Source organism: Aptenodytes patagonicus, chromosome 18 (genome assembly GCF_965638725.1).
Source record: "Aptenodytes patagonicus chromosome 18, bAptPat1.pri.cur, whole genome shotgun sequence".
NCBI classification, from domain to species: domain Eukaryota; kingdom Metazoa; phylum Chordata; class Aves; order Sphenisciformes; family Spheniscidae; genus Aptenodytes; species Aptenodytes patagonicus.
The window spans coordinates 6,095,006-6,110,535 of record NC_134966.1 but is presented as its reverse complement, the minus strand read 5'-3'; the positions used below and the strand labels follow the sequence as shown (position 1 = coordinate 6,110,535).

The 15,530-nt window shown below is 47.4% G+C and overlaps 1 protein-coding gene across 1 annotated transcript in view; it reads right to left on the bottom strand.

The window, feature by feature from the left end:
* Positions 1-1,243: 1,243 nt before the first annotated feature.
* Positions 1,244-15,530, bottom strand: part of COL27A1 (collagen type XXVII alpha 1 chain) — a 161,881-nt gene continuing 147,594 nt past the window's right edge. The window contains exons 45-61 of the mRNA XM_076355186.1: positions 14,915-14,968; positions 13,313-13,366; positions 13,131-13,238; positions 12,629-12,736; positions 11,010-11,117; positions 8,646-8,699; positions 7,984-8,046; positions 7,440-7,493; positions 6,674-6,709; positions 5,552-5,569; positions 5,124-5,159; positions 4,764-4,790; positions 4,453-4,518; positions 3,896-4,064; positions 3,616-3,725; positions 2,597-2,815; positions 1,244-1,996 (exon numbers count right to left, since the gene is read on the bottom strand). Of these exons, the coding sequence (XP_076211301.1) occupies positions 1,850-1,996; positions 2,597-2,815; positions 3,616-3,725; positions 3,896-4,064; positions 4,453-4,518; positions 4,764-4,790; positions 5,124-5,159; positions 5,552-5,569; positions 6,674-6,709; positions 7,440-7,493; positions 7,984-8,046; positions 8,646-8,699; positions 11,010-11,117; positions 12,629-12,736; positions 13,131-13,238; positions 13,313-13,366; positions 14,915-14,968 (1,431 nt within the window). The 3' untranslated portion in view covers positions 1,244-1,849. The remainder of the gene's footprint in view (positions 1,997-2,596; positions 2,816-3,615; positions 3,726-3,895; positions 4,065-4,452; positions 4,519-4,763; positions 4,791-5,123; positions 5,160-5,551; positions 5,570-6,673; positions 6,710-7,439; positions 7,494-7,983; positions 8,047-8,645; positions 8,700-11,009; positions 11,118-12,628; positions 12,737-13,130; positions 13,239-13,312; positions 13,367-14,914; positions 14,969-15,530) is intronic.

The window sequence follows — 15,530 nt, the reverse complement described above, 5'->3', positions numbered from 1 at the left end:
GGAGTGTGTGCGCACGGGAAGGCAGCAAGCGGGCGATGAGCGATGGTGATTTTGGCCTGGGGGTGCCGGGGCGAGCCGGCCCCGTGCAGGGGTGAGGTATTTCTGAGCAGAGGCAGGGCTGCGTGGAGGGTGAGGTATTTGGGACAGATCTTGTTAACCTTTTCCGATGGTTGTTGGAAACCAACCAGCAGGCAGTAGTAAAAAAAAAAAAAAAAAAAAAAGAATACACAAAGAGAGACTCACATATAATTTTTTTTTTTCCTCAAAAAATAAAATCCATAGTCCATATGAGACATGAAAACTCCAAACAGGCACTGAAGCGTTTCCGATACAGTACAGCTCCGATTACATCAATATTATTCCTTATATAGAATTAAAGATTACCATAATTATCCTCTTTAAAAAAAAAAAAAAAAAAATCCTCCAAATTTACATATAGAGACTAAATTTCTACAAAACTTAACAAAACAAAACCCCTCCAAGCCCGGCTGGGTTCTGAAACAAGGTACCATCATGTCAGTCTTGACAGAGGGGCCAGACAGAAGGGTTGCAGAGCTGGGGTTTAAATACGAGCTTAGACCAGGGAATCACTGCACGCATGAGCTGGCACGGATGCGTGGACAAGGCGACTACAGCAAAACTAGTTACATGACAACCGACTCAAAAGTAGCTCGCTCTGAGGCTCAATGCTTCCAGACGAGCTGTATCCCTCACTCCCCTCCCAAAGCAGTGAAGTGCTGATTAATTTAAAAAAAAAAAAAAAAAAAAAAAAAAGGCAAATTTGCTTTTAAAATATCCTGTAAGTTATTTTGGACACGCTTTGAGTTGTTGCACATGCTTGACATCCACGGCGATTAAAGGAGCCCTTTAAAGGTGACTGTTTCTCTGATTTAGCTGTAGGTCGTAACCGTCCCTCTTCCTACAGAGATGGTCCTATGGGCTTTTTTTTTTTGGGTCTGTGGCAAGACACTGTAGCACCTTCACAACCTTAAATAGTTTAAAGTCATATATATAAAATAACACACTTTTTTAAGAGCACCAGAGATTTCACAGTGAGAGGTAGAAACAAATCAGACAAGCCCATCCTCTCTCTCTATTTTAGCACCAATCTCTTCCCCTCTCCTCCTTCCATTCCCCCCTCTCAGCTTCAGGACTCTCCCCTACCCCAACACCACACATGAGAAGGGACGTTGATTAAACTCACCCATGGAAGGAGGTTTTTTTTTTTTCTGTTTTTTTTTTTTTTCCTTTTTCTTTTTGCTTTAAATAATATAATATATATATTTTGTTTCTTCTAATATTGCACATCAAAATGCTTCCGGTACACAGAGCAGCCAGATTCAACTTGCAGCTCCGCCTGGGAGACCTGATGCAGCACGTGGCCATCCAGAAGGCGACAAGCTCTGAGAGGGAAGCTCTATCTTTTAATTACTTTTCAATGGAAAGAACATTTGGTAACTCAGGAACCAGGTAAGACAAAATGGGGGGGGGGGAACAAAGAAAACCCACACGCTGCAAGTTGCTTGAGGTTTCTCTCAATGTTTTCTTTGGTCATGGAAAAAGCTTTGTGTGTGGAACCGCTTGCAACATCTAGTCCCCTGATCCCTTTTCACTGTTCACGTCCCGACTGATACCCGCTTCCCCTACGTCCTTGTTATTCCTCCTTTCAACAATCTGCTGAGTTCAGTAGATCACGGGTTCTTTGAGACCTTGAGCCAAAGGCTAGAGCAAGAGTTGACCCAAAAGATACAGCCCAGCTGTCCTTGCTGCGGAGAGGTGGGAGAGCCTGTGTAAAGACATAGGCCAAACATGGGGTCAAAGCCTTGGAGCCCGGTTTTGATGGCTTTGTTCAAAGGAAGCACACGGGGCCGACCTCGAGGTGATATTGCTTTCCTGGCTCGGATGGGGGAAGGTTGTAGATGTTGACAATTGGCAGCTGCTGAGGGTCCTGCGTCCGAAACGAAAAGAGAGTCCGATGCCAGCGTCCATCCTTGATCTGTGCAGGGAGGAGGGACAGAGAAAAAGCTGTTTAACTGGGGGCGAATCCTGCTGGAAAGGGACACATTTCGTGAGGTATAAGCTTGAAAAGCCCTGCGTGAGACAAGGGGCGGCCCTTTGGGCTGAGCGGGTCTGGCGCGAGGCTTACAAAGCGTTGTGGGGAACCCCTTCCCCAGGTTGAGTTGATGGAAACCGAGCTTGAAAGGGCATCACCAAACACAAGCTCCTCCTAATTCACTCCTAATGCGGTGAACGCAAAACGCAGACACGCGGCTACCGACTCAGCGCGACATCAGGCAAGAGCCGAGGCCACCCCCTTCGGGTGGCCATTCCCCCTTCTGCCATTTAACTGCTGCTACACGTGACAGGTAAATTGGAATTTAATCTTTTGCTTTCTATTTGAAGGCCATCTACTTAACAGGAGCCACTATAGCACCCTGGACTGGAAAGTTAAAGTGGTGAACAGGTAAACCAGACGCTTCTCCCCCTTTTTTTTGTAGAATAAGAAGCACAGGTATAACTCGAGCCTTGTCGCGTGCCCCGCGTGGGCTCAGCCTGGCATTTCTCTCCACCTCTCCCCTCTTTCGCAGCAACGTACCTTGCAATCATCCGCTGCCACTTCTGGCCTGAGCTGCCCGTCCGCCTCAAACATCTGCCCGTTCCAGGCCCTGAAGCGCACGGCTTTTTTGGAAGGTTTCTCGGCTGAGCCTTCCCGCCAGACGGAGGTATTCAGGCAGTGGATGGTGATGTGCTGCACCACCTCTGAGCTCAGGAGGCGGAGGAAGTTCATCTGGACTCTACCGATGTCAAAATCCAGCTGCGAAGGTGACAGAGACGTTAGGGCAAACCCCCTGCAGCGGGGCTGGAGGGAGCTAGCGGCAGGGTTAGTGCAAGATGTGACAGCAAAGGTGGTCTCTGTACTCTGCTTAAGTCTGGAGGTGGCCATGCACGGGTGTCCAGAAGTGGATCTGGCGTGAGTATGGGCATAAGGGCCAGATGCCAAGTCAATCTGGAAAGTTTTCATGAGGGCACAGCAGGTCCTTTATTTTTTGGAACAAACTGGCAGGTCCTTAAGTAGGAGGAAAATAATGTAAACTTTGAATTCAATACACGCTTCCACAAAGCAGCAAAGCATCAGGTTCTACTTCATCTGCAGATGAACCCACATATAGTTAGTGGTATTTTTTGGTACAGGTGCTTCCTCAGGGAAAATCCTGTAGCATTAACTTCACTGGAAACTTGTATATTTAAGCTGACCTCACTTTTTCAGGTGGCAGAAAACAAAATGGAAGCGTGACCTGAACATAAGTTAATTCAACAAAGCATTTGGGAACAGTGTGTTTGCAAAATTACTGGCCTTTGTTAAGGTTATGGGTTAATTAAACATTGCTGGAAACGTACTGCTTTGTCCTGACAAGAGTCAACAACAGTCTTAGGTATATTTTTTAACTGCATGAGACAGTCTTGAATGTTACAGCTACACTAACTGCCTCGAGGAGAAACCAGTCTGCTGTGTCATAGTGGTCACCATCCAGTGTCCCGGGACAACACACCCCTGGGTAAATATTTCGTAACAGTAGTGTGGGAAATGCCATGCTGGGGTCAAGCTGTGTGTACCTTGGAGACGGTGATGGGGCTGAGACACGTCTGCCCACCATTGGTGAAGTTACAGATGACCTGTATGGTGTCTGAGGAACAGCCAAGATTTGGGTCAATCCAGTAGGTACCTGAAGAAACGGATGATTCGGGGATTAACAAGGACACTTAAACTTTTCTGTGAATGAGAAAAGGAAAGTTTTGATTTCTGCATTACTGGTCCCAGGGAAGGAGACCTGGTTGGGCCACGTGAAACGGCCCTATGGGAGGACGCAGCCTTTGGACACTCAGGGCTTCCTACCATCGTTCATCTTCTGTTCACAGTTCATGAGGTCTCGACAGATGCGTGCAGGGTTTTCCTTGGTTCCCAGGGGTCTTTTGATGCTCTGAATGAGGTTGCTGAGGTAGTGTAGAGTCTTAAAGATCTCCCCTCCGTGGTCCAGCATGAGAAGGTCTGGATGTTGGTAACCCTGGAGAGAAAAGGAGGCAAAGTCAGGTGTGCCTTGGGGGGGCACCAGGTGCTGTAACCACAAGGGTTTCTGCTTTATCTGTGGGATAACTCAGTGGGTCAAAGACAGGCTGTGCTGGCTGGGATCCAGTGAGCTACAGCCCTTGCACTGTCCTGAACGGGACAACCCCTGAAGCGCTGGCAAAGTCATGATGGCAATGTCATGAGGTCTGAAGCTTCAAAAACAAGTTACACAACAGAACCACATCCTTTAATTATTCCATGAGAACAGCAGACAAATCAGAGCTTTGTGTATATAGACTTCAGGCACACAGAAAGAACAAGCAACGCTGTGACCGTTCCCAGCCTACAGCACCGGTAGCGGAGTGAGTTCAAAAGTACCCTCGTACCTCTGTCTTGAGCGCGGTGTTCGAGTCGATTAGTGTCCGGAAAGCTGCCCCAAAGCTGTCTTGTTGCTAGTGTGGGGTGAAAAAGATGGTAACTGAGATGATTGTTAGAAGCTGAACATGCCCTGATGCAAGCAAATGCTTCTTGGTCTAGGGCTGCGATTCAAGCATTGCTTTGCTAACACAGCATCTCTTGCTGGACCTGAGTGTGTGTCTCCAGGGTCCCAGCAGCTCTTTCTGGATGTTCCGTCAGCACCCTGGCTTTGCATGACTTATTATCATCATTAACAAACGTACAGAAAACAGCAACTTACAAATGAGGCTGGAATTCCTGGCGGTCCCTAGAAATCAAAGCAAAAAAGGGGCATCAACCAGAAGGATGGGCAGTCACTATTGCAAAGATATTCATTCATGTCCTTTCAAAATCCTCTTTCCCCTGGAGTCCCTCAATGCAGACGAGTGAGAGAGGCAACAATGCTGTCTCTATAAAATACTTGGAGATGGTTTGGACTAAAGCACGAGAAACACTAGTCCATTCACACACACATTTTTGCATATGAGGAATGGGGCTAAGCTATAATTTCCAGTGAGTGAACAGTCCCTCTGGAGAGTATTACGGCAATAATTTTAGCTTGTTTCAATAATGTCTTTGAACTCTTTCCACATATACGTACCGGAGGGCCAGGGTGTCCTCGTGGGCCTGGAGGACCCTAAAGACAGAGTGGCATCAGTTAGTGAAATGTCTCCAGTTTGTATTTGCATTTCTCACGGTTGTCACCAGCATGAATCTGTTCCCCGCTGAAATCCTCCAGATTTTTGACGTTTTACAGCATTGTCTCCCTCAAACCCTTCAGGAGACAGGAGGTGGCCCCATTTCCTCCATCTCCCAATTCTGGGTGCACCTGTCTGCACCTGGTCCATTCCTACTGCATCCCTTGTTCCCAGCCCTTAGCTCCTTAACCATCATTAATGCCGTATCTCCAGGTACTTATCACATTCCCCGCGTACACAATTACCCACCCTGCAGCTTTACATTTGCTAAAAGCAACTGTTTTATTTAAATACAAGATATTAGTCAGAAAAAGTGATTTCAAATACTTACCCTCGGACCTTGCAGACCCTGCAGGAAAAAAAAAGAAAAAAAAAAAAAAGGAAAAAAGGAAGAAACTGTCAGAAGATGCTCATTAATAAACCAGAATCTCCCTGTACAGCCATGTGCTTTTCCCAAGGTGGCTGTGCAAGGGCTGGGTGCTGCACTGGAAGGACAGTGAAAACAGGTGCCCAACGGTGTCTGGCAACGGCAGAGAGGTTACTGCAGCAAAGGATGCTGATGGCCCTGACACCAGCAAACGCTCGCTCTGGGGCTCAGGTCCCCACCAGCACGCTGTCCTCTGCTGTGCCCACAGCGCTGGAAAATGGTGAGCAAGAAGAAACAGAGGCAGCACCCTGGCTTGTTAGAAATGTGCACTGGGATTTTGGGTATCTGTGGGGCATTTGCTTATAAGAGGTCTCATTTGAAGAAGGCATGAATCAGCCTTCTGCACTAGCCACACAGCCGTGTTTGCTGGGCTCCAATGCCCAGACCAAGCCCCCGCGTGCAGAAACAACCACTGGTTGCTAAAGGAAGCAAGCCAGAGAGCAGGGGGACCCGCGTTATGGGTAACAAGGAGGATGATCAACACATATCCAGTATACCCGCCCCCCCCCCCCCCCCCCCCCCCCCCCCCCCCCGTATGGTGAGAACACCAAGGAGCTATGAGAAGGTGTAAAAGTCCATCAGAGCCCCCGCAAGAAGGGGACCAGAGGAAGAGCAGAAGGTGAGAAGGTGCCCTGGTACTGCTCCACCAGCTGTGCTGCTACTTAGACAGGTCCCGTGCCCCCCGGCAGGGACAGCCTGTGGCTTTTTGAGCTGCCATTCACTGCGGTTTGTTCCTGGAGACACCACGGTCACCTATAAAATGTTAGCTTTTGCTGTCTAATTGGGTTAAGTAAGTGGGAATTTTAACAGCAGAGTGGGCGTATATGTGCACACATGGCTGTGTGTGCACATAGGTGTGCGTGCACGTGTATAGCTGTGCATGTCTTGCCCTCATGGGAGCCTGATCCCACCACACTGAGCCAGAGCCCAAGGGGGTGCAGTGGAGCCCAGCGTGACTCTCGGTTGCTCGAAGAGAGGGACCCTTTTAACGGCAGGACGCACCCAGGGGTGCGGACCAGCACTTACCATTTCTCCGCGGCTGCCTTTGTCTCCCTTGGGCCCCTGTTAAAGCACACGAGGTGGCTGTCAGTGACTGTTAGCAAGCTGCACTGCCTGGATGTGTTGCCACCCAGAAGCTCCTTGCAAGGACCCAAGTGCATCTCTAAACAAATCAGCTCAGGTTGTCATATTGGCCCACCCATCCCGAGGGAAAAAAATAGCCATTACTGGATGTTTCAGCAATATCCAAGTTCATCTTACTGGTTTTCATCTCTGCCAGTAGCAGCCTCTGTACTGATCTCTGAGTAACTTCATGCTCATGTTTTCACGAAGCACTGACCTGAACTTTAGTGTGTTCAGCGCCTTTGGCGTTTTGGGGCAGGCAGGGATTTTCAACACTTCCCAGAATCAAGCTGTTCCCAGTTCACATTTATCATTTTTTTGTTTTTTTTCCCCCGTGTTTTTTTGCTCCCCCCCAGGCCAAGTTCTTTGGAAAATCTGGCAGCTTGCTTTTGAACAACTGCAGTAACATTCTTGTCTTCTAGTCTGAGCCAATCTATTGAAAAACTTGCACTTAGGTAGAGTTGCTCCTCACTTTTAAGCTAATAATCTCCCTGCAACTATACAGGCAGCCAGAGACCTGCACTTCTCTCAAGCTGCTCATCTTAAAGACCATTTTGCTTCCCTCGTTACAGCAGGACTTGGGATTTTCTTATGCTGGCCTCAAGCATCTCGGATCTCAAACACTATGCTCTTCTAAAAAATACAGGCAGAAGAAAAAGCAGATACTTACTGGGCTTCCCATGGGACCCTGAATGCCAAGCGGACCAATAATTCCTTCTTTTCCCTAGAAAAGAAAAGATATGCGTGAACCACCACATGGGAACTGACTGTCACTTTTACCACGGCAGACTCAGTAAAGACACCAAATCTCTTTGCCGCTTTTCAGCAACATGATCGTGGCATTCCGCTGTAGCTGAAATAACAAACGGTTTCAAAATGCAAGTCCAAAGACACAAGCCCTCACAGTATGGCTGTCACGACCCATGTAAAACCTCAGAAATTCCAGAAATAGAAAGATTTCAGTGTAGCTGGAGTGGTCTGTGAAGTGGTCATAGCAGCATGACTGTCTCCAAGGCAGAAGAGACCCGTGCACACGTGGTTACCTACAGATGTGTTTGGGTGGCTCAGAGGTGGTACCACGGCTGTGGCTTGTCTGCCAGGCACACGGTGAACAGTGCACTGTGCTCCTTACAGCACCCTGTAGCCTCACAGAAATAGAGGATGGAGGAAGGAAGAAAATCCTCCCAAACCAAACAAACTGAAAAACCACTCACCATGAGACCAGGCGGCCCACGTGGTCCCTGAATGCCTTTGAAACCAAGGTCTCCTGGGGGCCCCTGCAAGCAAAAATGAGACGCCAGGTCCCCTTAATAAACATACTCCATGTTTATGCCCTTGCTTACAGCTCTGCTGCAAGGACAGAGGTGCTGCCTCTTGTACACGGCAATGGGAAGGCCCAATTTTTAAAAAATCCTTTTCCCACTCCTGTTTTGCAAGCCCTTCACTTTCTACAGAAAACAAACTGGTCCCCCTTCACCAGGAAAATTATATGCTGATAAAATGAGTCTAAAATTTCAAATCAAGGCTCTCAACATTAGAAATGCATATCAGTGTCTCGGGTACGGTCTGATGACTGATGCTGGAAATACAAGCATCTGAAAGATGTTCAGGCGGGGAAAACAGCTCTGGGGTCTATAGGACAGCCCTTTTCCCTCTACTGTCCACCCATTTTAACAGGAATAAGCTCCAACAAAGCATATGTAAATGCACACTCATTTAACAAATGAAGATGCATAAACTAAAGGAAGTTGGAATCATGATTCAATTTCAATAGTTTCTGCAGAGCTGCTAATAAAGTCTTTGCGACAAGTATTGCATTGTCCGTCCCCAGTAAAGAGAGACTAGAAAGCCAACTGGTCACAAGACAGCCTCTTACCTTTGGCCCAAACATGCCCGCAATCCCTGGAAATCCTGCCTCGCCAAAGTCTCCCTGCAAATAACAGCCAAGACAAATACAAGAACAAAGAACAACAGTAAGTTCACATTGAACGGCTGGTCACTCGAAGATGCGCCAAGCGTTCAGCAGCTTCAGAGAAAGAGAAATCCATTAGTATTCTTCAGCCTAAGCAGGACTGATGAGAAAGAAGTATGAAAGAAATCCGAAGGAGGAATTACACAAACATCAGGCTAGAAGCAACTCCAGAAGATCTCATAGACTCGTAGATTACTTAGATCTCATAGACTAAGCCTTTTTGCCCCCCAAATGGGAGGCATACCTACACTATTTCTAGCAGATGCTTGTCTAGCTTGGACGACAGTCAGCAGAAGCTGGATGGAGAACATCTACTCTGAGATTGACCTTGGAAGTTCATGCTGCAAAAAAACAGCCTCAAAGCCATTTAAAACAAGCTCTTCTTTTATTTCTAATACCAACTGGACTGACCTACTAAAGGATAATTTCAAACTATGCTCATTCAAGCTGTCAAAAAAGTGCATGTTCCTACAACATAACCTCCTACTCAAACCCAGGAAAACCGTGCATATCTCCTAATTCTTTTCCTATTCAACCCTGCAGGGATTTTTGCTCAATTTCTTAATAAAAATAATAATAAAATATTTGGAAGGCCATCAAGCTTGGATTAGCACATAGCATGCACTCTGAGAATAAAAAAAAACCACACTGGGTAGCATGGCCTTATATAAACACCCTCAGTTCACCACGTTTGAGATGTATGTCCTTTGATATTTCTGGGCTTCTCAGATGTCAAAATACAAAATGATTCAATGTTAAAAAAAAAGGGTCAGAAACATGCACCAGATGATTCATCTACAGTCTTAGGAACATCAGAGATGGAAAAGGCTTGTTTGGACTCTCGGCAGGACTATGTGACGCGTGCTGGATTGTACTTTACGGGATGTTTTACAACGTCTTGTTCAGCCCAGTTGTAAATGACTCAAGCGATGGGGTTTCCACCACCTCTATTACAAGGCTATTCCAGAGTCAGGCTAAAGACCTCACTGTTAGGAATTTTTTCCTGCCATGACAGTGAGAAACTGCTTGGCAAGAAAGGGCTTGGTTGGACCCGGTGGAGCGTAAGAAACTTTCCAAGGATACAAATTGATTTAACTGCCCATTTATGGATCCTGGAAAGGAAAACTGCTACTAACGGAGGACTAAGGTCTTTCCTGCGTTGGGAGAACCAACCAAGCCCTCTTTCTAGAGGAATTTCAGGCAAAAGTAAATGGGAAGGCAGAAGGGTTTAAATGCCATGGAGTCATCTCAGCTAAGGCGACCTGATCACTAGCTGTGCAGCAAGGTAGGCAATGGCAATACCGGGCAAATGAACCTGCCACTTGTGGACACAAGAGGCAAAATGATATTGTTATTATGTTGTTGGCTACTATCTTTCAGCTTGAATACTGCCATCACAGGGTTTTATATAAAATATACAAACAAGTATATTTTAATTGAGGTAGTTGGGGTTCATCTTGTCCCTTGTTTTATATTAGTCCTAATCTCTCTTTTCCTCATGTTAGTTTTACATCTGTGGCCTAACTAGACCCTCTGATGGTGGTCCCAATCTAAATAGCTTAAGTATTCTCAGTATAGCCTCAGGCTGATAAAGCGTGACACATCAGCGCTAAACTGGGCAATCCCACCAGCACAATAAATAAAAGCAGTAAGGATTAGGAGCCTGCCTTGGAGCCAGGTGTGGGAATTTAACTTCTGCTTTGACCGAGGGCTCTCGGTGTTTCTCCCACAGTGTGCGCTGAACTCGCAGCTCCACTGCCCTCAAAACTGCAGCGATGACGCCTGCTCCTGCACCTCCTGCATGTCCCAGTGGAGCTACAGACCCTCCTTTGCACCTTTTGGATGGCTTGGAGTGCATAGTTCACCTCCTACACTCAACACCTCCCACAGGCTCCATGCACCGCTCTCATAACAGCTCTCATCAAAGACACTGCTGAGGGGTGTCTGAGATGGCTCTGCAGCCTGGCTGCCAGCACGCACTACAGCCTTGTAACCACAGGCACGAGGATGACGTGAACAGCCATGCTGTCTTGGGGAAGGCAGGCGTGGATTAGACATCTCTGTGCACAAGCGAGGAGTGAAGAGCAGGGAAGTGTGCACGCTGGAGAGACCTGTGCCGATGCTCCTGCACTCATGCACAAGCTGGTTATGGGTTCCTGTGTAAAAGACCCTCCAGGGTTCACCCTGCTATCCCAGCCTGCGGATCTGCACCCTCTCCTGCAGGAGACAGCTTGGAGTCAGGTCTGATCAGCTCCGTTCATCACTAACCGGCTGTCCTTTGGGTCCTGGATCGCCGGGGCTCCCTGGAAGGCCCGTTCCTCCTGATGATCCTCGCTTCCCTGTTTGGCCAGTCTGTCCAGGCAATCCTCTTTCACCCTAAAAATAACAGAATTCAAGTAATTCCAAAGGACAGGAGCTAAATATAATAACACTCAGGCGAAATAGCCATAGATGGAAAGCTGGAAAAGAGTGGCTCATCAGGATAAGGAATGTGGTTTCATCAGGAGATGCCTCAGGTCTGCTAAGGCAGACTGTTGCAGGATGCACAGTGTGAGACCAGTGATGGGCACGGCTGCGTCCCCTCCTGAGCTTCACACAGAGCAGGAGCTTCAGCAGAGCTGTACTGCCTGCACCGGGGCTAAGGACAGCAAGGGGGTGAAATGTCTTCTCTTTGCACTTCCATATGTTGTCTGTCCTGCTCTGCAGTTTCTCATAATCTCTTCCCCCCAGAAGGCTACCAGTTGATGATTAATCCATCTAAAATGTTGAAGACATGCCAAGACTTCAGCTGGAAGACTTCAATCCAGAGGCTGCAAAGCCAACATTTTCCCCAGCACCAACTCCATAACTTAAGGACAAGAGAGGGGCTTCTGAGACCCAGCACCACACTTTGCTCCCCACCTCTTGCCCTTGCCAAGCGCCTGGAGCAGCACAAGCCTCAGCTACTCGATCTTGGGCAGACTGGGAGAGAGAAGCAAAGGCGAGAGCAAAGAGAGCCTAGGATGGTTGAGCAGCTGGAAAAGGGGCAACAAATTTCCCTCTAACCACGATATGAGTCTGTCATAATGACAGAAGGGCCTTTCAGTCATTTCTGGTAACAGCCTGTTATTCTGCCCAAGGCAGCTGGAGGGCAGCAAGTGACAGTTTAAGAGTGATGTGTTATGGGAGGCATCATTTAAATCGGACCTGATAGCCTCTCCAAACCCAGCTGGAGTCTTCCGATTTACAGAGTCTTTCTACAAGACTGAGTTGCTGGTGGTCCAGTTTAGACCCTGTGGGCAGCCTGGACCAGGGCAAGGACCAGGAAGAAACCCCAAGGTCACTAAAGCAGCTTGTCCCTGCTTCCACCCAGAGCGTTGTCCAAGCCCATACTGGTTCCAGCTGTTCCAATCCAGTAAATATATGCTAAAACACAAGCGGCACAAATTTCCCTTCAGCAGCTCAGGCCTCGCAGGGCAGCAGCTAGAGGACACCTGAATTTCCCATGGAGTCATCCATCCTGGACATCCTACAGGCAGGCTGTAGCAGTTCCTTTGCAGCTTCTCCAAGGCCATGTTTTTTTAGCCAGGTTTCCAATGGAAGAAGGCTAAAGTGTTCATAGAGTGGGTATGTGTATCTATAGGCTCCTGAGCTCAGTGAACTTTGATGAAGGAGGAAAGGTCTCTGGGACATTCAGCTGCTGTGAACGTCATGAAAATGGATGGATGGATGGATGGATGGATGGATGGATGGATGGATGAGGAGAAAGACCTACTGAGCCCCTAGCTAAGTGAAAGATGGCAGCAGGAGTTGAGACTTTATTAGACCTTGTAGAATACAAGCTCTAGAGACAACAGGCTCACAGACTGGATTGCTCGTAGCAGTATCTTAGGGAGTCAGAAACTCACCTTGAATCCTGGTGGTCCCTGTGCTCCAGGGAGTCCTGGTATGCCAGGGTTCCCTCTTTTGCCTGACATCCCTGTCACACCTTCTTCCCCATCATCACCCTGTTCTCCCTAGGAAAGAAACCCAGAAGAGGTTATGAAACAAGACGCTCTTTCCACCTCTGCACAGCTTCTGGAGGGACAGGGGAGTGGTGTGATTCTGCCCTCAGCAAGCACCATGCATCTAGGCATGGGTGGATTTGCAGAGATGTATATAAAAGTCTGTGCGTGCAAGTATCTGTCAGGCTAGAAACACCGGTTTATTTACAGACTTGGCCATGCAAAGGCAGCTGCTGCCTCTATGTGCTTGTAAGATATGAAGAGGAGCATATGATCCACTCTGGGTACATGTAAACTGGAAAATCTATAGCTGGACTACATCCATGTCTCCTGTGCTACCTTTTAGTTTTCCAACTCCTAAGCTACGTTTGCTATTGATGCTATAAGGTTACAGTTGCAAACTCACCAGCATCCCAGGCACGCCATCCTTCCCAGGCACCCCGTCCACTCCGGGGGCACCCTCTTGACCCTGCCTTCCCACCACTCCTCGAGGACCCGGTAGCCCAAGGATGCCCTAAAATCACAAAGTTGTTAGTGATGGAGCTCCCGGACAGCATTTGCTGGGCAGAAAATTGAATTTTTACCTACCGGTGAGCCTCTGCTCCCTGCATTGCCCCGTGCTCCTTGCTTTCCTTTTTGACCCTGCAAGTAAAAAAAAACAGACATCTAAAATTGCAGCAGTTCTAGCACAGCTCCACTTGGGAGCCTGACTTCAGGGTGTGCTTTTGGATAATAGTTGGAAGGAGTTTTATAAAAAGGAGATTTATAAAGTCAGTTGCTCCAACACTGGGGAATGAACTGCTATTTGGTTTTATTACAAGTGATTCTTCGTATGTCTTGAGAGTCCTAGGGCAGGAATGAATAGCTAGAAGGCAAGGACCTACATTTTTCCTAATACAGAGCAGATGAGGACAAATAAAGCAGGATGAACTCGAGGGAGGACTCAGTGCACTGGCAAACATTAGAACAAGATGCTTAAAACCTGCATCCTCTGTCACTTCATTGACAGCACAGTGCCGAACCAAGGACCCAGCAAGCCTTCTGCAGGACATTCAGTAAGAGCTTTTCTCTGCGAGGTAGCTCCCTCTGTTTTGGAAAGTTAATGGACATGAAAAGGGTGTCTTGCATCTAAAATTTGCAATGCTGCTTTGTGAATAAAGACATAAAAGAAATACTCCTGAGGTTTCTTAGCTGTAAAAAGGATTAATTTCTGCAGAATGAATGGAAAACTCGGCCTCATCACCTTCACTAGGGCTCTCTTAGTGAGGTCATGTACTAAAGCACTTTTAAATTGAAGCACTGCATTTTCTGTGCATTGTTTCTCCATCTGCAGAGGACCAGGCAGGCCAGTTACATGAAAGAAATACTCCTGGGGGTGCTTTCTCTGCTATTCATTAGACCCAAAGGCAGTTCCAGATTGTCCATCGATGGGTAGAGTTTATTTATCTTATCGCCTGGTACGCTTTTTGCCAAGAACACCTACTGTAGGTTAAACTATCTTCTGCCATTACCCCAGCAGGGTCAGATTAAAAATCCTGACATCTGCCAAAAGGGAGCAGGAATTTGCTGAGTATTGAGGTCACATACTTATGTTTTAGCAAATAAAGTCCCTGATCTGTGAGAATAATTAGCAAGCTGTCATTATAGCTAGATGTGGAGGTAGGAGTAGGTATGAGGTACCCCAATGAACCTTGAAGGACCCACGTGTGCTATGTTTTCTTGCTCAAGAAGTTAGAAGGACTTTTCCAAGAAACATAACTGCATGGATAAATGGACTCCAAATCTGGAAGGTTTCAACCCAGAAAAGTTTACGGTTCAAGTGAAAGAGAGAGACACTTGTGTAGCTCAGACCTCCTTAGGGACAGACGAGCCAGCTGTGGCTGGAGGCACCACAAACAGGGGCATGGGAAAGAGACACAACCCATGGCAATGACTGAAGACCTGCCCAAGATTCACCCGTCGTGCTGGAGCTGTAATTGTCTTGATCTTCTCCAGCTCCACAAAGCCAACAAACTATTGGGCTTGGACACTCAAATACATGTTTACAGCCCTCCCACTAGGTTCTCCACAGTCTTTCAAGGCGTAGACCATAGGCCAAATCACACATGCTGGGGAAAAACATGAGAGTCCTCTTAATTAGAAATTTTCTTTAAACTTGGGACACTATAAATCCACCCTGCTGAAACCTACCACATCACCTTTGGATCCCTTTGCTCCTGGCTGGCCTGGTGGTCCAGGATCCCCCTACAAAACATAAGCAAGAAAAATCTGCTTGAAATTCTCTTCTGGCAGTATCTTGCATGAAGTACAAAGAACAGCATTTTTTGTGCCCTAACAACGCTGACCGTATGGAAACAATTCAGGGAAACAGCCTGTGCTCAGACAGGCCTCCTGGGGAAAAAGGAGCAAGGAACTGTCTCTAGAGAGCATTTAACAGGGTGACAATTGGGGAAGAAGCAACGCTACCCCCTCACTTGGGTGGCGTTTGTATTCACGGAAATCATTCACTAAATTCCAGATGGCGCCTGGAAAACAGTGCTGAGAAGTGGGCAGGAAGGAGCCTGTTTTGAGAAAGGTATTGCAGAAGCTACATGCAGAACGAGTAGCTTATACAGTGACTACATCTTTAGTGTTGGTACTACCTCCCTTCTGCATGCTGCAGCCCTTTCCTTGGTTTCGTCACACCTGCAGAGCTCTCCTTCTTCAGCTTGTTTCTGAGCCACGTGTTTCTAATGGCTCTTTACTAACGACAATCCGAAGCTCCTGCTTCCATCTGAAACACGGACATCTGAGGGGCTACCACCCC